Below are 21,927 nucleotides of genomic sequence, written 5' to 3'. Positions count from 1 at the left end.
CTGTCTCTTCATACCCTTCTGTCCTACTTCCCCTTTAGCCACTCAGTCATTTGCTTACCACTGTAAGGGAACCTCTGCAGAACCAAGGAGTTGGCAAGGACAGGAACTCCCCTTACGGAGCAGCGGGGGCAGTGCCTTAGGCATACACGCCTCGGCTACTGCCGCTGCTTGGAGGGATTCAGGCTTCAAGGACTCTGACCCATCTCCTTGGCCGGGTGTTCCTTGCAGGTTTTACCTGTTTCTACAAGAGGAGGACCGGATGTAAGACAGATGGCTGTGCTGTCTGCTACAAGCCCACGAGATTCCGTCTGCTCTGTGCCAGCCCTGTGGAGTACTTTCGGCCTGGCTTGGAGCTCCTCAATCGGGACAACGTGGGCTTAGTGTTGCTGTTGCAGCCACTAGTCCCAGAAGGCCTGGGGCAAGTCTCGGTGGCCCCTCTCTGTGTGGCAAATACCCATGTCTTATACAACCCACGCCGGGGTGATGTCAAGCTGGCCCAGATGGCCATTCTCTTGGCAGAAGTGGACAAAGTGGCCAGGTTGTCAGATGGCAGCCATTGCCCCATCGTCTTGTGTGGGGACCTGAATTCTGTTCCTGATTCACCTCTCTACAACTTCATCAGGGATGGGGAGCTCCAGTACCATGGGATGCCAGCCTGGAAGGTGAAATGGGGGAAACCACTTCGGGGGTGGGAATATGGCCAAGGGAGAGAGTCAGGTGTTGGCAACTAGTGCTGCTTCTGTGGCAGGGACCTCAGTTACACCCATTCTGGCTCCCTCCTGCTTTTCCTTGTTCTGTTGAATAGTTTTTGTTCTGAAACCTGGAAGGTAGAAATTCCTGGGTGCCTTTGGCGTCTTGAAATCCCTTCAATTTTTATCATTGATTTGTAGTTTAGATGTAATACACAAGTACATCCTTGCAAGAATTCAAACATAAAATAAGACCAAACCCACCTTTATTACCTACGTTCCTTACCTTTCCCCTTAGAGTGAAGTAGTAATTGTTTGAAGTTTGGTGGTTGTCTTCCAGAACATTCTGTATGTATTTACGGTGATATCTATGTTCCTGTGATATTGTAATTATAGTTTACACTTATTAGGTACTAACTGGATTCCAGGTGCTATTTTAAGCACTTTACATGTATTAACTCACTCAACTTTCACAATTTCTGTCATCGCTTAACATTTTTTAAGTGAGGAAACCAAGGCGTAGAGAAGTTAGGCAGTTGCCGGCTCTAGATTATGCAGGTAGGTAGTGGTGGAGCCAGGATCTGTAAGCAGGATCTGCAAGCCCTAGAGCTCTTGCCCCACCAATGCTACGCTGTGATTGCTTCTGACTGCTGATATTTGATCTATTGTGTGTATGTGTGTACTCTATGTTTCGTTTTGTAGTTTGGTTTTTTTCACTCAGCAACGTATATACGGATCTATCTTATTCCTTTTAAATGCTGAATGTTGGTAGCATAGATATCTTACAGTTTTATGTGTATTTAGCCTTGCTGATAGACCTTCAGCTTGTACTGATTTCTTTATATGTCCCTTAATCTCCCTGGTCCTCTGTCTTGTCCTTGCTGTCCATCTTATTGCTTAACTTTTGGCAGGGCACAAAAATAGCTGAATTGTTATTAAGCACTTTGGACTTTTATTTTAATGAGGTTACTCAAGTGCTAGCAATATCCTGGTTCTCATGTATGCAGAGAAAGGCCTTATCCTGCTGGAAAGCTGCCATGGTCAAGGAGCTCAAGAGAATGGGAAAAATAATTTAAGTGCCTACCATGTGACTGTCACCATTAGGCATAGTGATTAAGACCACTCGTTTTGAAGCCAGTCAGTCCTGAGTTCCAGACCCTGCTCTGCTACCCTGTGCAAGTTACTTAACTTCCTTAAGCCCCATGCACCTCATCCATATGCTAGGGAAACAATGGGAGCTACTTCAGAGGGGTTTTTTGTTGTTGTTTGATGGATCAAATACAATAATGCACAGTAAAGTATTTTCCAGTTCCTGCTTCAAAGGAAGCGGTTAACAATCAGTTATTATTATCAAGATCATTAATTGTATGTGGTATTACTGTCCCATTTTATAGTAGAGGATATTGAACCCAAGGGAGTTAACTGACTTGCCCAAAGTCACACAGCTAGAAAGTGGCCATTAGATTCCAGGTCTGTTTTACTTGAGGTGGCATATTGAAAATTTATGTCCTTCAAGGCCAGAGAGATTGTTTCTATCACTGCTCTTGCCTCCCCACTTAGCTAGTGTCTTGCACATATTTGGCATTCAAATATTTGTTGTTGTCAAATGAAATAAAGGGAATTTTGCTACACACGTTGGAGATATGCAGATGACTGATGTTGCCGAATGTGTTTCCCTACTGCGTTCTGTCCGTTCCCAGGCTGCTCATTGGCTTTGACCGAGGATGGTGACATAGATACGGTAAAGTGCTTTGGTGCATTTCCCATTTGGTTTGACCCTGTGGTTTCCTCATGATAGGCTTAAGATGCTAGAGCTTGATCCAGAAGATCCAAAGATAAGGATAAACCTTTTCCCACTGCAGATTAAAGCCCCTGAAAGTTGATATTCTCCGTGGAGACTCAGGTAGATTTTTCTGAGGTGAAATTTAGGAGACTATATGTTCATACACGTTCTATTCTCTTTCACGCACATACCTCATTCTCTTACCCCTTATTTCTGCCTCATGGACAATTCAGTGTTTCCAATAGTTAAAAAAACAAAAAGGGTTTTACTCTCTCTCCCTCAAAACAAACAAATAAATAAAACAGGGCACCTGGGTGACTCAGTCAGTTAAGCATCCGACTCTTGATTTCAGCTCAGGTCATCATCTCACAGTTTGTGGGATCAAGCCCCGCACTGGGCTCTGTGCCAGTAGCACACAGCCTGCTTGGGATTCTCTCTCTCTCTCTTTTTCTCTCTTTCTCTGCCCCTCCCCTGCCTGCGCACAGGCGTGCTCTCTAAATAAATAAATAAATAAATAAATAAGGTTTTAATTAGCTCCTTATTTTTAACCTTACCCAGAGACTTACATGTTTTGCTTATATTATGTATATAGTGTGTGATTGTGTGTGTGCGTGTGTTTGTCTGCATGTCCCAAATCATGGGCTATTTTATTTTTCCATCTTGGTGTTCTCATTCCCACCTGCTCTTTCCTTATAGGTATCTGGACAGGAAGACTTCTCCCATCAGCTTTACCAGAGGAAGCTACAAGCCCCACTATGGCCCAGCTCCCTGGGTATTACTGATTGCTGTCAGTATGTCACTTTCTGTCACCCCAAGAGATCAGGTGAGCATGTACCACATTTTTTAAATTTATTTATTTTGAGAGAGACCGAGAGAGAGCAAGCAGGGGAGGGGCAGAGAGAGGGAGAGACAGCATCCCAAGCAGGTTCTGCACTGTCAGTGCAGAGCCTGACACAGGGCTTGAACCCACAAACCCTGAGATCATGACCTGAGCTGAGATCAAGAGTTGGAGGCTTAACCAACGGAGCCATCCAGGTACCCCCATAGACCCCATTCTTGATTGGCTGTGCCTCTGTGCCCATTTTGGAAGAAAGCTAGTATTTCAGTGACAAGAGAAAATGTAATTCCTTCAATTCTGTTAGCAAATTCCTTTGTTTTTCTCACTGTCCTCATGATCTCCCAGTGAAATGGACAACTTTAAATCCTATCTGTTGGAGATTCAGCTTGTCTTCAGAGCCAGGCTTCCCCTGTGTCCCTACACTGGAAGCTTCTTGGTATTAAGGAGGTTTCAGCATGTGGCTTGTCTTCCTTTCTCTCACTGTATGGCTTTTCCTGGTTTACAGAGAGACTACAGTATAGCCGAGACTTCCTGCTGCGATTCCGTTTCTGTGATGTTGCCTGTCAGCGACCAGTGGGACTGGTTCTTATGGAAGGAGTGACAGATACTAAGCCAGGTGATGTAGGAACTAAGCTTGTTTTCTTGGTCTTCTTTCCTCTTCACCCCTGATATTTGTCAGTTATGTGGTTCCTTAGTCTTTTTGTAAGTGTAATTGTTAGAGGTAAGCTTGTGGTGATAAACATGCTTAGAAGGAAGGTCCATGGAGTTCTTTGGCCATATGCACGTATGGGTGTGCAGTGCAGTGAGAACATAGGCCAAGAATCAAGAGACCTGAGTTCCAGTCATCTTTGAGACCTTAAATGAGCCATGTAACCTTTTTAGGCTTAAGTTGCTAATAACTAGCATGTGTTCGGCATAGAGGAGGGAAGGTACACATGACAGGGCTTTCAGAATCATAAGGTGACAGTAGTCCTGCTTGTAATAAAAAGTTACTCCTACTGAGAACTTCCAGATCAAATATGGCAGAGCATACTTGACATTCTCCTCTTCTCGTCTCTGAAACCATTCCAAAGCAACAAGGAGAATGGAAAAAAGCAATATAAACTCTATCGTTGAGAAAGAAGTTTTGAAGGTATTTGAAACCATGCATCACAGCACAGGTGGAATAGCTGCAGAAAGCACTGGAGATCATGCAGGGGTGCTGGAGGGAGTGTGGAGGGACTTATCTGGGGACTGACTGTATGCATCTCACAAGGAATCAGCACAGTGCATTTCTCTAAGGTGAGGAGTGTACCTTAAGCCACAAAACTAAAATCCCTTGTTTCATCAGCAAGAATAAGTTGCACAGGTTGTGACAGGAGATTTTCTGAACCCGTTTTGGTCTTAAGAGGCACTGGAGAAAAGCCTGATCAAGGAATCAAGCCCTATTTGCATTAAGCAGTTTGAGTGGCAGGGGGGAGATGAGATACTTACAGAGCTGCATATCGCTTTTGGAGGGAGAAATCAAGATTAAAAGGACTCATATATTCATATATGGCCCTGTGTCATCAGGAATATTCCTTTTCCTTGGAGTGCCTACACAGTTCTTCCCTTGGAGAAACTATACAGATAGCTGGTATAGAAAAACCTCGACTTATTCAAAGCTGGGCTGCCTAAAAGGAGCCAGCATGAGATCTGTGCTAGAATACTGCAAGAAAGAAAAGCAGAAGGAACCGGAAAAATAAAAGGCAGATAAAGAATGCTTACCTCAGAGATAAAAATTGTTGCCATGAAGCATGTGAAAAATTATGAACATTGTCCCGTGAATAAAAAAGTGAAACAATTGCCTTTATAAAATAAGAGTACAAAAACAATTGCCTTTATAGAATAGGTTCATGCAAATGGCAAGGCATCGGAAGATGAAACAGAAGCTGCAGAACTCAGGAAAGAAGTAGAATAAAAAATTGTAAAAATCACATAAAATGAAGACAAAATTGGGTGTAGCATAAGAAGGAATAGGAAGAGATACTGCTGAAAACAAGAGACAGAGGCCATGAAAGAAAAAGCAAAATAAAAAGAAGTAAAAAGATAAAAGAGACTGGAGAGAAATGACAGTAGTGAAGGATAAGGAAATTCTCAGCATACACATAATTGAAGTTCACAAGAAAGTCTGTATAATGGCATATAAGAAATGTATAAAGGTATGATTCAAGGAAGATTTTCCCCAAATTAAAAGATTTGAATCTTCAAATTGAGAGGATGTACCAATTTTCAGTAAAAAATGAAATAGGAGAATCAACAATAAGACATCCTTGTGAAGTTATTGGAAGCCAGAGATAAAAGAATCCTTTGGGCAATTGAACCAAAAAGATTGGGCTACTCTTAAAGGTAAAAATAACCAGGTTGGCTTCAGACTTCTTAACATTATCATTCAACTCTAGAAGATAGGAGAACAAGGCTTCAAGGAAAGAAGGTGTGGCCCAAGAATTTCATACTCAACCAAAAGCGTTTCTTGACCAAACGGCTACAATAACCTAAGACAGCCAAGCGATGACTGGAAAAACTATAGAAGGACTGGTGATAAAGCAATGAATTTATTTTTTCTTGTAGGAATTTAATTTGAATTGGCATTTTGCACAGAGTAATGAACATTTCAGTGGCTCAGTTTTTTTTTTAATTGCAAAGCTAAATCAATTCTCTAACTGTAGCGTTAGCGAAAACAATACTGACGGCCCTCGTGCATTAAGCAGCTAGCACGTGCCACGTGCCAGTGTTTTAAAATTACAAAAACCTAAAGTTAAACAGTAGTAGGATACCACATTTCAGGTTACGAGTAGATGATTAAAAACAAAATGGGGGTCCTGGGTGGCTCAGTCGGTTAAGCATCCGACTTCGGCTCAGGTCATGATCTTGAGGTTTGTGCGTTCGAGCTCTGCATCAGGTTGTGTGCTGACAGCTCGGAGCTGGAGTCTGCTTCAGATTCTGTGTCTCCCTCTCCGTCTTCCCTCCCCCACTCATACTCTGTCTCTCTCTCAAAAATAAATAAACGTTAAAAATAAAAATGAAACAGGTCTCCCCTGGCTCAGTTCATGGAGCATGTGACTCCTGATCTCGGAGCTGTGAGTTCGAGCCCCATAACAGGTGTAGAGATTACTTAAATAAATAAACAAACAAAATTTAAAACAAAACAAAATAATACTATACTTAAAGCAAGTATTTTTTACTTCATGTTTTCGTTGGCCATTTGTATGTCTTCTTTGGAAAAATGTTTATCTGATGAATGTCTTTTAAAGACTCCAAATCTAAAAATCTACCACCTTTTTTAGACCGTGACTAGAAAGACTTAAGTGCAATAAGGAGATGATAATATGTGATCTTTTTTTTAGAAGATGTATTAGATGTGCTAACCAATAATATTTCTAGTCTAATACTAGAGTCATGCAACCCACTAGTGCACATCAAAACTTGCTGACTTGAGTGTGATGCTGATTTCAAGGGGCAGCACGTGAGTTGCAAAAGAAGCTGCAATGCTAGGTAATTATGGTACCTTCCTGTAGGCTGACGTTGCATTGCCCTGGAGCATTGTACGTTGCCCAAGCTGCGTAATAAAAACATGTGGTTCTCTCCCCAACTCCCTTTTTGGGGGAATAATTCATAAAGAGGGAATCTAAAGTTCAAGTCCTCTGCTTGTAAACATTTTCAGTTATTAATGATTTCTTCTTTCCAGTATGGCCTTAAAGACACTGAAAAGGGGTTACTGTGTTTTTTTTTTGCTTGTGAGCACTTGCCCATTTCCATTGAACTCTGGACCTTCGGGTCTTTTTATAGATAAGAACAAAGCATGTACCCAATAAAGTGCATTATAGGAAAAAATAATTGCTAACAGATTATATTTGTAACCACTATTTACAAACTGACCAGATGGCCACAGACCAAAGGCTGTCTGATCAGTTTTCTAACCAGGGAAGTTCTGAATCCAGCTTCTTCACTCGCTTCTCCACATGCCTGGACACAATTTATCTTTTTCCCAAGTACTTGCAGAAGAACTTACTTGTTTGGCTGCTACTTTGCTGACTGGGTCAGGAAGCCACTGCAGCTCAGGTAGAGGCAGCTGTGGCCCATGTGGTCAAATGGCCTAGTGGGGCATGGAGAGGCCTCTAGTCTTGTGTGACTGCCAGAACGCTGCTGTTTGTACCCAGTGCTGCATGGACAGAGCCTGGTGTTGAGAGAAACCATTTTTAGTATCTTGCTGGTCACTGAGATTTTTCTGGTATGTTGTAATGGTAAAAGATGTGACTCAAAATGAAGATCTTAGCGTTACGAATATTTATGCTCTGAATAACATTACATTAACAATCACAAAGTGAAACTGCAGACTTTAACAAGGAACAATAGTCAGAAAATAACTATGGTAAAAGGTTTTAAATAATCTCAGCCTACAACAGGACAATTAGATAAAAGGTAAGAATATGGAAGTCTTGGGGCTCCTGGGTGGCTGACTCAGTTAAGCGTCCGGCTTTGGCTCAGGTCATGATCTCATGGCTCGTGAGTTCAAGCCCCGCATCAGGCTCTGTGCTAACAACTCAGAGCCTGGAGCCCACTTCAGATTCTGTGTTTCCCTCTGTCTCTGCCCCTCGCCTGCTCATGCTCTGTTTCTCTCTCCTTCAAAAATAAAGAAACATTAAAAAAAATTTTTAAGAATATGGAAGTCTTCAGTACATGTGTTATGGTATATCTGATTGGTACATATCAAACTCTGAATATTGAAAGTAGAGCAAAGACATCTTTTTAAGTATTCATGGAAAATTCTTAAGAATTAGACCACCATTGGGGCACCTGGGTGGCTCAGTCAATTAAGCGTCCAACTTTGGCTCAGATCATGATCTCACGGCCCGTCAGTTTGAGCCCCATGTTCAGGGCTCTGTGCTGACAGCTCAGAGCCTGGAGCCTGCTTTAGATTCTGTGTCTCCCCTTCTCTCTGCCCCTCCCCCACTCACGCTCTGTCTCTCTGTCTTTCAAAAATGAATAAACGTTTAAAGAAAAAAAAGACCATCATTAAAACCTCAGTAAATCTCAAACAGTAGAAGTTGTACAGCCTTTCTCTGATCACACATTCAGTAAAGATAGAAATTAAAAACAAAACATTATCATCTGGAGATTTGGAAATTTTCAAGCAACTTTTGAATCAAAGGTGAAATTTAAGAAAAATTGAAGAATATCTAGAAAATAATAATAACAAAAGTGCCATATTTGTGGAGTATGGCTAAAACAGCGTTCAATGGAAAGTTCGTAGAATTCTGTAGAATATTTAGAATCAGAATTATATTAATAGAGAAGAAAAAAGTATGTAAATTACATTCAACTCAAGAAGTGAGAAAAAAGAACAAATAAAGAGAGCAGAAGATAAATGGGAGCAATTTAGATAACAAAAATAGTGGAATAAAATCTAGGAGTTAGTTGTTTGGGCAAAAATCAGCTGTCAATTAGGTGAGTCCATTAGCTAACCTATTTTCAAAGGGCAGGGAAAGGAGCAAGTGAAGGTATCCAGATGCAGAAAAATTAATAGGATTACAAGGGGGTTCTTGGCCCAGCTAAGTGCAAAAGAAATTAAAACTTACAGGCATATATTAATTTGAGAAAATGTAATTTAGTAAAACTGATTACAGAGAAGAAAGAGAATCTAGGGAAGAAATACATAAAATTCTCAGAGATGCAGTCCCATGAAAACACTAGGCTCAGATTGATAGAATATTATCAAATCTTCAAAGAATTTGTAAAATCGTTATTATTTAAATTATTACAGTGCACAGAGGAAGAAAGGGGCCAATTATTTTTATGCAACAAATATTTGACACCGACACCTGACCGTTACACACAACCATAGACGCTAATATTCTCCACTTATGAAAACTGATGCAAAAAATTTTAAATAGATCACGAGACAATCCAGCAGTGCAGTGAAAGAGCAGTATACTGTGACCAGATGGAGTTTATCAGAAATATAAAGATTATTTGATATTGAGAAATCTATTAATATAACATACTAATATATATGAAATCTATTAAAACATGAAATGTGTGTCATCCTATAGATGTCAAAGAGACTGTTAAAATTCAACATCTATTCTAGATTATTTTTTAATTATTTTTAAAATATTTTTTATGTTTATTTTTGAGAGAGAGAGAGCAGGGGAGAGGCAGAGAGAGAGGGGGACAAAGGATCTAAAGTGGGCTCTGTGCTGACAGCAGCCCAACACGGGACTCGAACTCATGAACTGCAAGGTCATGACCTGAGCCTAAGTTGGACTCAACCGACTGAGCCACCCAGGCACCCCTATTCTAAATTCTTTTTAAAAGACCACCCCCCCGCCCTAAAATTAAGGAAAAACTAGATACAGGCGTACTTTGTTTTATTATGCTTCACTTTAAAGAGCTTCACTATTGCTCTTTTGCAGACATTGTGTTCTTTTTACAATTTGAAGGTTTGTGACAAACTTGCAATGAGCAAGTCTATCAGCACCATTTTTCCAACACCCATTTGCTCACTTTGTGTCTGTGTCACATTTTGATAGTTTCTGCAATATTTCAAGCTTTTTCATTATTACTGTATTTGTTACGGTAATCTGTGATCAGTGATCTTTGATGTTATTATCGGAGTTGTTTTGGACAAGAACCACTCCCATATAAGATGTCAAACTTAATTGATAAATGTTTTGTGTGTTTTGACTGCTCTACTGACCAGCCATTTCCCTGTCCTTCTCCCTCTCCTTAGGCCTCCCTGTTCCCTGAGACACAACAATAGTGAAGTTAGGCCAATTAGTAACCCTACAATGGCCTTTAAATGCTCAAGTGAAAGGAAGAATCATATGTCTCTTACTAAATCAAAAGCTAGAAATGATTAAACTTAGTGAGGAAGGCATGTTAAAAGCTGAGACAGGCAAAAGCTAGGCATCTTGCCTCAAATAGTTAGCCAAGTTGTGAATGCTAAGGAAAAGTCCTTGAAGGAAATGAAAAAGTGCTACTCCAGGGAACATGCGAATGATAAGAAAGCACAACAGCCTTCCTACTGATATAGATGAAAAAAAGTATTAATGGTCTGGATAGAAAATCAACCTGGCCACATTTCCTTAAGCCAAAGCCTAGTCCAGAGGAAGGCCCTAACTTTCTCCAATTCTGTGAAGGTTGAGTGGTGAGGAAAATAACAAAAGCAGAGTTTGAAGCTAGCAGAGGTTGGTTCTTGAGGTTTAAGGAAAGAAGCCGTCTCCATCACATGAAAGTGCAAGGTGAAGCGGCAAGTTCTCCAGAAGATCCAGCTAAGATAGTTAATGAGGGTGGCTACACTTAACAGATTTTCAGTGTAGACAAAACAGCCTTCTATTGGAAGAAGATGCCATCTGGAACTTTCATAGCTAGAGAGGAGAAATCACTGCCTGGCTTCAAAGCTTCAAAGAACAGACTGCCTTGTTAGGGGCTAACACAGCTGGTGACTTTAAGTTAAAGCCAGTGCTCGTTTACCAGTCCAAAAATCCTAGAACCCTTAAGAATTATGCTAAATCAACTCTGCCTGTGCTCTATAAGTGGCACAACAAAGCCTGGATGACAGCACATCTGTTTACAATGTGATGCACTAAATATTTTAAGCCCACTATTGAGAGCTACGGCTCAGAAAAAATGATTCTTTTCAAAATATTACTGCTCACTGACAATGCACGTGGTCACCCAAGACTCTGATGGAACTGCACAGCAAGATTAATGTTGTTTTTGTGCCTGCCAACACAGGATCCATTGTGAAGCTTATAGATCAAGGAATGATTTCAGCTTTCAAGTTTTATTATTGAAGAAATATACTTTGTAAAACTGTAGCTGCCATAGCTAGTGATTCCTCTGATGGATCTGGGCCAAGTAAACTGAAACCTTTTAGAAAGGATTCCTTTACACTAAGAACATTTGTGATTCATTAGAAGAGGTCAGAATACTAACATTAATTAACAGAGCTTGGAAGTTGATTCCAGCCCTCAGGGATGACTTTGAGGGGTTTGAGACTTCAGTGGAGGAAGTCACTACAGATGGGGTGGAAACGGCAGGAAAACTAGAATTAGAAAGAAGTGGACCCTGAAGGGGCGCCTGGGTGGCTCAGTCGGTTAAGTGTTTGACTTCAGCTCAGGTCATGATCTCACGGTTTGTGAGTTCAAACCCCGCATCGGGCTCTGTGCTAACAGCTCAGAGCGTGGAGCCTGCTTTGGATTCTGTGTCTCCTTTCTCTGTGTCCCTCCCCATCTTGTGCTCGTGCTCTCTCTTGCTCTCTCTTGCTCTCTCTCAAAAGTAAGTAAATAAACATTAAGAAAAATTAAAAAAAGAAGTGGAGCTTGAAGATAGGACTGAATTGCTGCAATCTCATGATCAAACTTTAACTTATGAGGAGTTGCTTCTTATGGATGAGCAAAGAAAGTGGTTTCTTGAGATGGAATCTACTCCTGGTGAAGATGCTGTGAAGATTGTTGACATCACAAGATTTAGAATATTCCTTGAACTTAGTTGATAAAGCAGCAGGAGGGTGTGAGAGTGTTGACTCCAGTGTTGAAAGAAGTTCTGTGGGAACAAGTTCTATCAAACAGCATCGCATGCTACAGAGAAATCGTTTGTAGCCACCACCCTGATCAGTCACCAGCCATTGACATTGAGGCAAGACCCTCCACCAGCAAGAAGATTATGACTTGCTGAAAGCTCATGTGATCATTAGCAGTTTTTAGCAATAGAATATTTTTTAATTAAGGTATGTACATTGGTTTTTTTAGACATAATGCTGTTGCACATTTAAAATACAGTACAGTATAAACATAACTTTTATTTGCACTCTATTGTGGTGGTCTGGAACTGAACCCGCCATATCTTTGAGGTATGCCTATAATATCTTTGAGGTATGCCTGTAATCTCTTACACCATTAAAATAATCTTGGTCAGTCGGAGTGTGTGGCGGCAGCCTGCACCGCAGAGGTCAGGAGCGGGAGGAGGGAATGGAGCCACTGCAGGCCTGAAAATTAAAAACGATACCAAAACCAAACCACAGCATTTATCTCAGCTCCAACAATCAGCGTCTTGCTTAAAAGAAGACAACTGTAGTAGCATCCCTGTCAGAGTCAGGAGTAAGACAAGGATGGTCACTGTCATTATTCAACTGTGTTCAGAGATTCCAGCCAACAGAATTGGAAAATAGGGGTGTCTGGGTGGCTCAGTTGGTTAAGTGTTTGATTCTTGATTTCAGCTCAGGTCATGATCTCGCTGTTTGTCAGTGCAGAGCCTGCTTGGGATTCTCTCTCTCCCTATCTCTCGGCCCCTCCCTTGCTTGTGCGTGCACGCACTCTCTCAAAAATAAACTTAGAGTAAGATTTATTTAATACCCTTTTTACAGCTTTGTTGTATTGAAATTCATATACCATAAAATCTACCCATTTAAGGTGTATAACTCAGTGGCTTTATTCAGAATTGTGTGACCATCTTGACAGTCTAATTGTAGAACATTTTCATCACTCGTGAAAGGAACCCCTATATCTGTGAGCTGTCATTTTCCACTCTTCTTTCCCTTGTGAAAAATTAATTGAACATGGCCATATGGGTGTCTGGACACTCCATTCTATTCCATTCATCTATGTCTATCCTTATGCCAGTACCACACTGTCTTGATGATTTTGGCTTTGTATAAGTTCGAAATATGGAAGTGTACGTTCTATAACTGTCATCTTCCAGATTATTTTGTCTATTCTGGGTCCTTTTCATTTCTATATGAATTTTAGGGTAGGTATGTCAATTTTTGCACAGAAGCTAGCTGGGATTTTGATAGATTTCTACAAATCTGTAGGTTAGTTTGGGAAGTATGGCATTTAAATAATGTCTGTTGACCAGTGAATATGAATGTCTTTCCATTTATTTAGATCTTTCATTTCTTCCCATGTTTTGTAGTTTCCAGTGTGTAAGTCTTAACACTTTTGTGAAATTTAGTACTATCTATCATATTCATTTTGATATCGTAAATAAATAAAAATGTTTTCTTCATTTCATTTTTGGATTTTTACTGCTAATGTATAGAAATGCAATTTTTGTATATTGAGCTTGTATGTTGCAGTCTTGAGAACTCATTTATTCGAATGGTTTTTTAGTGGATTGCTGAGTATTTCCTGTATATAAGATTAAGTCATCGTGCACACAGAAACAGCATTACTGCTTCCATTTTAATCTGGATGCCTTTTATTTCTTCTTTCCCATGATTGCCCTGGCTAGGCCTCGTTAATGTTGAGTGGTGAAAGTGGACATCCTTGTCCTGTTCCTGACCGTAGAGGTAGAGCTTTCAATCTTTCACCATTAAGTGTGGTGTGAGCCCTGGAGTTTTTGTGGGTTCCCTTTATCTAGTTGGAGATGTTCTCTTCTGTGCCTAGTTTTTTATGTGTGGTTTTTTTTTTTTTTTTCATAAAAGGTGTTGAATTTTGCCAAATGTTTTTTTCTGTGTGTGCTCAGATGGAAATGTGGTTTTTGTCCTTCAGTATTCTATTAATATGATGTATTACATTAATTGATTTTCAGATGTTAAACCAACTTTACATTCCTAAGATAAATTGTAACTGGTCATAGTATGTAATCATTTTTATATTTTGCTGGATTTGGTTTGTTAATATAATGTTCTTTTGGTGCTCTGAAACTTAATTTCCAACGTTGGGAAGATGGGAGTTTCCTCCCACATCAACAATTCAATTCTATTCTGACACCATCTGCCCAGAAAGCATCGGATTCCACAGGTTAAATAAAGGCTCAGTCCTGGAAGACTGCCCCCTTCCCCAACTTCAGACACCAGTCACAAGCCCAGCCTGTGCTTCTGACAAACTATAGGTTCCAACAACCCCCTCCATGGACTTTAGATGCCAGTCATACGTCCAGAATGTTACCTGTACTTGCTGACCAACTGACTATTATAAATCAGAGGTTTCCATGACCCTCTCCTTCCTCGGCTTTAATTAATTTGCTGTAATGGCTCACAGAACTCAGAGAAACATTTTACTCACTAGATTGCCGGTTTATCATAAAAGGATAAAAGTCAGGAACAGCCAGCCAGATGGAAGAGATGCATAGGGCAAGGTATTTGGGAAGCTTCCATGCCCTCTCTAGGCATGCCATTCTCTCCAAATCTCCATGGTATTCACCAGCCTGGAAGCTCTCTGACAAACTTTATTATGTAGGCAGGGTTGATTAGATCATTAGCCATTGGTGATTCAAACTCCAGCCCCACTCCCTTCAGGGAATTGGGACAGAGAGTTCCCAGAGGTTCAGGGAATTGGGACAGAGAGTTCCAACCCTCTAATAACAGGTTGGTTTTTCTGGTAACCAGCTCCCATCTTCCAGTGCTTTCCAAAAGTCACCTCATAATATAACAAAAGACACCTTTATCACGCTCATCTCAGGATATTCTAAGGGTTTGGGGAGCCATGAGCCAGGAACTGTGGATGAGGCCGAATAAATATTTCTTATAAATCACAGTATCACAGTCATTGAGGAATTTTGCATGTACATTCACAGGGGATATTCTGTTTTCTTTGTGGTGTCTTTGTCTAATTTTGATTAACTGAGTAACACCTTATAGCATCAGTTGGGAAGTATCCCATCTTGTTTTTTGCAAGTGTTTGTGAAGGTTTTGTATTACTTCTTTAAATGTTTGGCAGAATTCATTAGCGAAGCCATCTAGTCCTAGACTTTTCTTCGTGGGAAGTTTTAAAATTACTAATTCAATTTCTTTCCTTACAGGCTATTCAGATTTTCTATTTTTTCTTGAATCAGATTACATAGTTTGTGTCTTTTTAGAAATTTGTCCATTTCATCTGAGTTTTCTCATTTGTTGGTTATAAGCAGTTGTTTACAGTATTCTCATGATTTAAAGATTTCTATAAGATTGGTAGCAGTGGCCCTTCTTTCATTCCTGGTTTTAGTAATGAGTCTTTCTTTTCTTGGTCATTCTAGCTAAGGGTTTGTCAGTTTTATTGATCCTTGTATCCTTTTGTCTTAATCAGTTTGGGCTATTATAACAAAATACCACAGCCTGGATGGTTTATAAACAATAGAAATTTATTTCTCACAATTCTGAAGCCTCCAAGTACAAGATCAGGGTGCCAGCATGGTCTAGTTCTGGTGAGGGCCCTCTTCTGGGTTGCTGAGTGCTGACTTCTTGTGTCCTTACATGGTGGAAAGCAGGTGAGGGAACTCTCTGGGATTCCTTTTATAGGAGCACTAGTGCCATGCATGAGGGCTCCACCCTCATGACCTAACTACCTCCAAAAGGCCCACTTCCAAATACCATCTCATTGGGGATTAGGACTGCAACATACTTTGGGGAGATACAAACATTCAGTCTATAACACCTATTAATGTCAGTAGGCTCTGTAATAATATCCCCTCTTTCTTAACTGATGTTGGATATGTATCTTTTTTCTTTATGTGTGTGTACATATTTATGTGTATTTAAGAGTTTATACATACATGTTATATGGTATGTGCACATATGTGTATGAGCACATACGTGTATATACACATAACAGACGGTGTGTGATAGAAAATCTCTGAAGGAATATACCAGGAATTTGGTAACATTGGTTGCTTCTCAAGAGGGAAATTGGCAGGAGTCCCAGAGTGGGAGGGAAACTTTTCACTGATATTTTTCTCTACATTTTGATTTTTATACCATGTTACTCTATTACCTATTCTAAAGAATAAATTTAAATAAATTATTTGAAGAGGTGCCGAGCCAAGGAAAAAATGTCTGTGTTCAAGGCCTCTGTCTGCCTTCCTGTGGTTCTTGACTTTGGTCCATTGTTACTTTCTCCCATCACCTTCTATTTCTCCTTTTCCCTTTTGGAGTCCGGTCAAGGATCTGAGAAAGATTTCAGGGTGCAAGGTTCTGACCCTTCTTAACTGTATGTGAAGAATAAAACCTTTTTTCTCTGGTCTTCTACAGAGCGACCTGCCGGCTGGGCTGAGTCTGTCCTTGAGGAAGACACATTGGAGCCTGAGCCTGTCTTGCCCAGGTGATCTTCCTTCCAATTCCCCTCAGCTTGCTTATTAGCCCCTGAGTGTATGAGATTCTCATTGGCTCTCCTGAGGCTGATTGAAGGGGACACTTTTTGCTGAGCTCTCTCTTTTCCTAAGATGTGCTAAGCTTTGGAGGCGCTGGTGTGCAGAGGCCAGAGGTGACTCACTTAAGTTCTTGCAGACAAAGAGCCCATGCACTTTTCCTGAGGGAGTAAGGCTTCACAGAAAAATTTGCTGCTCTCCCCCCACCCCCCACCACCCCCCTTCCCCGGACAGGGGCACATTAGGTATACATACTTTACCAGGTAATAAGAGGAGAGTTGGGGGGTGGGGTGAGGAAAGTCAGGGGGACTGAGTATAAATGTGTCTGTTTCTAGCCTAATTTTAGCTAAGACCATCTGCCTCTTATTAGCATGGGAAGTAATTTGCTGAGATGGAGTTATTTGGGATCGACCCTTAAAAAACTTTATAAAACCCACAGAGAAAGTGACTTTGAGAAACGTTCAATGTTTGTTGACCAACATCTTCTCCTTCATCCCTGTAGGACTGTAGGTACCATCCAGCACTGTCTTCACCTGACCTCGGTATATACTCATTTCCTGCCCCAGCATGGCCGCCCAGAGGTCACCACAATGCCCTTGGGTCTTGGAACAACAGTGGATTACATCTTCTTCTCAGCTGAGTCCTGTGAGAATAGGAACAGAACTGGTAAGCCTGGTGGGTCCTGGGTTCATAGAAGCCACCCTCAAAAGTCCCTGGGAACAGCTGATAGTAGGTCAGACATTTGGTCACATGGCTTGGGCTACTGGGACCTGACTCGCAAAGTAGCAGATTTCATACCTAACCTGGCACTGGTCGTCCTCATCATAATTCCCTTAGACCATTTGCCTGCATTTTCTTTTTGCAGCATTAGAGAGAGGTGGGCAGACCAGCCCCACCTCTATTTAAGAGGTAAAAATAGAGCACCAGGAAGTAAGTGGATTTTGAACAAGGCAGCCATTTAGTGAGGGGCTTGGTTAAGTTAGAGATCCTATTTCTTGTTTCTTCCCCTGATAACCAGCAGACAGTGTAGCAGTCTGTCAGCCCCATGCCTATCTTATTTAAAGCAAGTCTTTTAAATGTTGGAATTGGTTGCCTATGTTGAAAAATCAGATTTTATGTAGAAAATCTGGATTTCCAACTTTTCTTGGAAAATCTGAAGATTTGGTAAATGCTGAGCCTGGGCATACGTTCTCCATTTGCCACAGTTTTCCTGAACCCACCTTGTTTAATTCATTGATGTATCACAGAGTATCTGAGAAAGTGAGGCCTCAGCCACAGGCAGCAGGGGAAGTGAGGGAGGGTGAGGCATCAAGGGGATGCAGCCTCCCTGTGTAGCTCCCACAGGCCCCAGCCACCCCCATGCAGTGACCTGTGGCTGCTTTCTCCACTGGCTTCTGCTTTGTGCCCCAGATCGCAGGCTGTGTCAAGATGGGACTCTCAAACTTCTGGGCCGTCTCTCCCTCCTCTCTGAAGAGATTCTCTGGGCTGCCAACGGCTTACCCAACCCCTTCTGCTCTTCAGACCACCTCTGCCTGCTGGCCAGCTTTGGGATGCAAGTCATCGCCCCATGACGGGGCTCCCAGGGGAAGAGAGCTTCTCTTCCGGAAGAGTTCACTGGATCAGAGACTGTGGAAATACCCCATGCTTTTGGAAACTTAGATCCAAGAAACTTCCGTTCCCTCCCCTCCCTTCCCCTACCCTGTTACCTTTTTCCTATGGTTAGATTTTCTCCAGGCCTGTCCACGTTCTCTGCCTGTGGTCCCTGCCCACCCCAACCTCTTCCTAATCCTGTGCCACATACTCAGTGGCCCTGGGAGAGGCCGAAGGGGAGATCCCCCTTCCTTCCATGTATCCAGTGCTCCCCCTTGATTTTTAATTACCAGGGTTGCGGGAGCTATTGATCTCATTGGTTATTTGCTTTCAGGCCGTTTCTTGATGGTATCTTCGAACCCAGTGTTCTTCCTGCCTTCCTGACCTCTGGGCCCAGCCCTCTTGCCAGGCCCGTACACATGTGAGATGTGCGTAGTGTGCATGTGTGTCCTCTCGGGGTGGGACTGCTCTGTACAGCGTGCCTGCCTCTGATCAGCCCACTTTCCACACGGGGGCTGTCAGCCTAGGGGCAGGTCGAGAGCATGACCTGGCTGCTGTGTGTTGCCAGGCAGCAGCAGGAGCATGGGTCCTTCTCCCCTTTTATCTTGTGTGTCTCATTAGGCATTCACATCATGCCAACCAGGGCATCCTCATCATCTGGGCTCTGGGAAAGAATGGGCCACACAGCCTGGAGCAGCAGATTCAGGGATGTGCCGCCTGCCCCAGCTGCCTCCGAGCCTCCAACCCAGAGCTCCCCAAAGGCCTGGCATGCTTTCTCTAGGGCTTGTCCCTTTCCCCAGGCTGCTGTGAGAAAGGCAAAAGTTTGAACCCCTGTATGGAGTCAGTGGGCTGGAATAGTAGTTTGAGGTTTGAAAGGATGAGAAAGAACCTTCAAGAAACTCTTGTCTTGCTGGACTCTGCCCCCTGCGGAACTGGGGCAAGGGTGGGAGTCCCGGTAGGGGAAAGAGCAGGCAGGCTGTGCAGCTGCCTCAGCTGGGACCCAAGACCTCAGGGACTTGTTCTCTTCCTCTGCATACCTCAGAAGCAGTTTTCTGTTCCTTTCCTCCCACCTCTTTTTACCTCCTTCCCTCCCCCCTTCCTTTCCATTTTGTTCTAGAAAAGCCAGGTATTCAGCTCAGGCCAAACCCTCTCTGCAGAAGGTGGCCTTGGGCAAAGCCTGTCCAAGAAGTCAAGGTGGCAGTGTTTTAGGGTTTGTTCCTGCTGGCAAGACCTCAGCTGCTCATTGCCAGTGTTGCTCCTCTACCACAGGGCTACCCTGGCCCATTCATGGCCTTGCCCTGCCCCCGCTGTGTCACCTGCATGCCTTAATCTTTCATAGCTGGGGTACAGCCTAGGTGTTACCGGGCCAGCTGGTCCTCCCAGAGTAGCTGCTGGTCCTTGCAGACTGGCCTTGCTGTTGCCCTGCTTGGCCTTCAGAATGGGACTGAAGGGGGTACCTGAGCGGCTAGAGTTAGGGACAGTTAGCCAGAGGTTCTCTCCCTTTTTTTTTTTTGAAAGCCAAAGACCCAGCTTGAATTCTGCTGCTGTGTTCATGGTTATAAGCTTTCTGTGCCTAGGTACTGGGGAATTTATCTGTGCGTGTATATTTCTGAACATTGTTTCCTGGGTACTGGGCATGTGCCTGTCTGAGCCCCAGGCCCACTTGTCCACACCCCACCCATCGTTCACTCTGTCTCTCCCCGGGTGCCTCCTGAGATGGTCTTAAGTCAGTGCCCTATTGGTTGTCAGGACTATGGCCTATCACTGTTCTCTTCTGCCAGGAAATGTGGTTTAAACGGCTCAAGATGGCAGAGGGCAGGAGTTTTATATATTATCTTTTCCTTGTTTTCTTATTTGTTTCTGTTTTGGAATTGAAGTGGGGGTTTTAAGTGGTCATTTAAGCTCTCTTTTCCAAATAAAGGTTTACCATTTCCCCCCTGCTGTTGGTCATTTGTTAGGAACCTGAAGGGCAGGGGAGGATGGGGGAGAAGGTCTGGAGAGTGAGGTCGCCAAGAGGAAGAGACATCCTGGGCTGGGCTCTCAGGTCCTGAATCTCAACCGGAGAAAGGTGTAATCGTCCTGTGATAACTGACACGTATTCCCGCTGCTTTGAGGCCTGGGAGAGCAGGGCTTGAAGAAACCTCGTGCCCTGCCTTTTGTTGGGTTTAGCTCTCTTCTCCCTCCTCACCAAGCTAGAGAACAGCTCTTTCAGCTTCTTTCATTCCCATTCCATCTGCTACTACCATACCCCTGGTCCACATGCATTTCAGGAGGGTCTGTGCCGAACGTGGGGTGAGAAGTATTTTCCTGGTCAAAGCCACGGCCGCTGTGTGAGGCACGACGTGTGTGGCAGTTGCTACTTGCTGAGTGTCTGTTTCTGGTCATCTCTTTTGCACTGTGGAACCAGAGCTGGACTGTGGGCCATCTGTTGCTGGAAAGGTTTCCTTCCCGGGCCTCACTCTGCTGGTACTTTCGTTTTCCTCCAGCTCCCTTGTGCAGCAGGTCCATGAAGCCCACATGGCCACGTGAAACCCTGAAACCAGGTGTGGCTTCCTGCCTTACCTCAATGGAATTCCAGACCCCACACCTCTGAATCAGCCTGAGCATCTGAATTATTTAAAGTTACCTGGTGCTTCTGTTGAACCACCCGGGTTGGGATCCAGTCGAAAGAAAACAGCCAGGGATAAGGAACACTACTTGTCACGTTGGCCTGATCATTTGGTGACTGTGGGTAAGTTAAGCCCTTGTGTTTCAAAATCTTGGTGAAATGGGAATTAAAGTAATAATCCTTGGAAGCTTGTGAGGAATTGTTGGCTCTGGAATAGTGGTGTTGGGCTTTGGCAAGCAAGGGACTCAGACTTGCAGAGTGTCACTGGCAGGAGCTGAGGGTGGGTAGTTCTCCCCGATCTGGCTGCGTGGTTTGCCCAGAGGCGAGGAGTTCTTTCACAGCTCCAGGCTTTGAGGTGCATGCCCAGAGACCTTTCCAGCCTGGAGGGTTTCCTGAGTCGCGTAACATTTGCACAGACTTTTAGTAAGTTTAAGCAGTGCTTCCACACCCACTGTCCACAGACGATAGTACCACGCGGTGGCAGGTGCAGCTGTTCCTACGTTACCTTATTTACATCTGAGGAAACTGAATTCCCAAATTCCTTGACTCCCCAAACTCCTCAGAACCACAGCCTTTCCTGGGGTAGGAGAGACAGGTTATCTTGTACGGCGGACACATGGGGGTGAAGGAGAAATGATCGACCAGCCTGCTGCTGCTGCTGGTTTTTGTCTTTAAACCTTTTCTCTCCAGTTCTTGCCCTGGTGTAGCAACTAATTGAAGGGTTACTTTTGATTGGTTATGTAATGTGTAGTGTGGCCTCCCTTTTCCTAGGAGTTGGAGGGGCCCACCTCCTCTAGTTTCCACCCAAGGAGAGTGGACCTGCGGCCCCAACGCTTCCAGACTCATCCTGGTATGCCTTTCCCCTCTGTTTATTCCCTCCTGAGCAAATGCATGAAAACAAAATTGTTCCAGGCAGGGACCAGCCAGACGAGAGAGCCTGGTAGGGTGTAGATGTAGGCCCACTTAGGAGAATGGGAACTGAATGTGTTTCTAAGGGGATTATGCCTCCTGCCCCATCCCTCCTCAGTTCCTCTGCCCCCGAGGCCTCACACAGCTGTGGAGAGAAGAGTGGCGTCTCTACACTAAAATTTAAATTCTGGGAGGTTGTCTTTCCCATGACCAAGCCCTTTCTTGTTGGGACTTAGAGGAAGTGCACATCCCCAGAGAGCTGTTCCTTCAGCCGACCTGAGGTGGCCCATCTCCACCACCTGCCAAGCCTCAGCAGTGGGTCCTCTAACCCACTTGGCAAACACTGAAGACTATCTGGGCCAGTTGGCTTGGGCCTTGGTATGATCACCTCTTGTCACCGTTGCCCTCCACAGTAGCAGTCAAG

At 43.2% G+C, this 21,927-nt stretch overlaps 1 protein-coding gene across 5 annotated transcripts in view; it reads left to right on the top strand.

The window, feature by feature from the left end:
- ANGEL1 (angel homolog 1) overlaps window positions 1-21,927 on the top strand; it is a 31,938-nt gene that overhangs the window by 6,429 nt on the left and 3,582 nt on the right. For 4 of the 5 annotated variants that reach the window (XM_015071605.3, XM_027066228.2, XM_027066231.2 and 1 more), the window contains exons 5-10: window positions 229-662; window positions 3,169-3,295; window positions 3,816-3,926; window positions 16,281-16,350; window positions 16,899-17,062; window positions 17,807-19,920. In XM_015071605.3, the coding sequence (XP_014927091.1) occupies window positions 229-662; window positions 3,169-3,295; window positions 3,816-3,926; window positions 16,281-16,350; window positions 16,899-17,062; window positions 17,807-17,967 (1,067 nt within the window). In that variant the 3' untranslated portion in view covers window positions 17,968-19,920. Of the gene's footprint in view, window positions 1-228; window positions 663-3,168; window positions 3,296-3,815; window positions 3,927-16,280; window positions 16,351-16,898; window positions 17,063-17,806; window positions 19,921-20,472; window positions 20,718-21,927 lie in introns of those variants that run through there. The other variant, XR_008299544.1, reaches the window with a different exon arrangement.

This window comes from Acinonyx jubatus, chromosome B3 (genome assembly GCF_027475565.1).
Source record: "Acinonyx jubatus isolate Ajub_Pintada_27869175 chromosome B3, VMU_Ajub_asm_v1.0, whole genome shotgun sequence".
Lineage (NCBI taxonomy): Eukaryota > Metazoa > Chordata > Mammalia > Carnivora > Felidae > Acinonyx > Acinonyx jubatus.
This window is presented reverse-complemented; position numbering and strand designations above follow the sequence as displayed.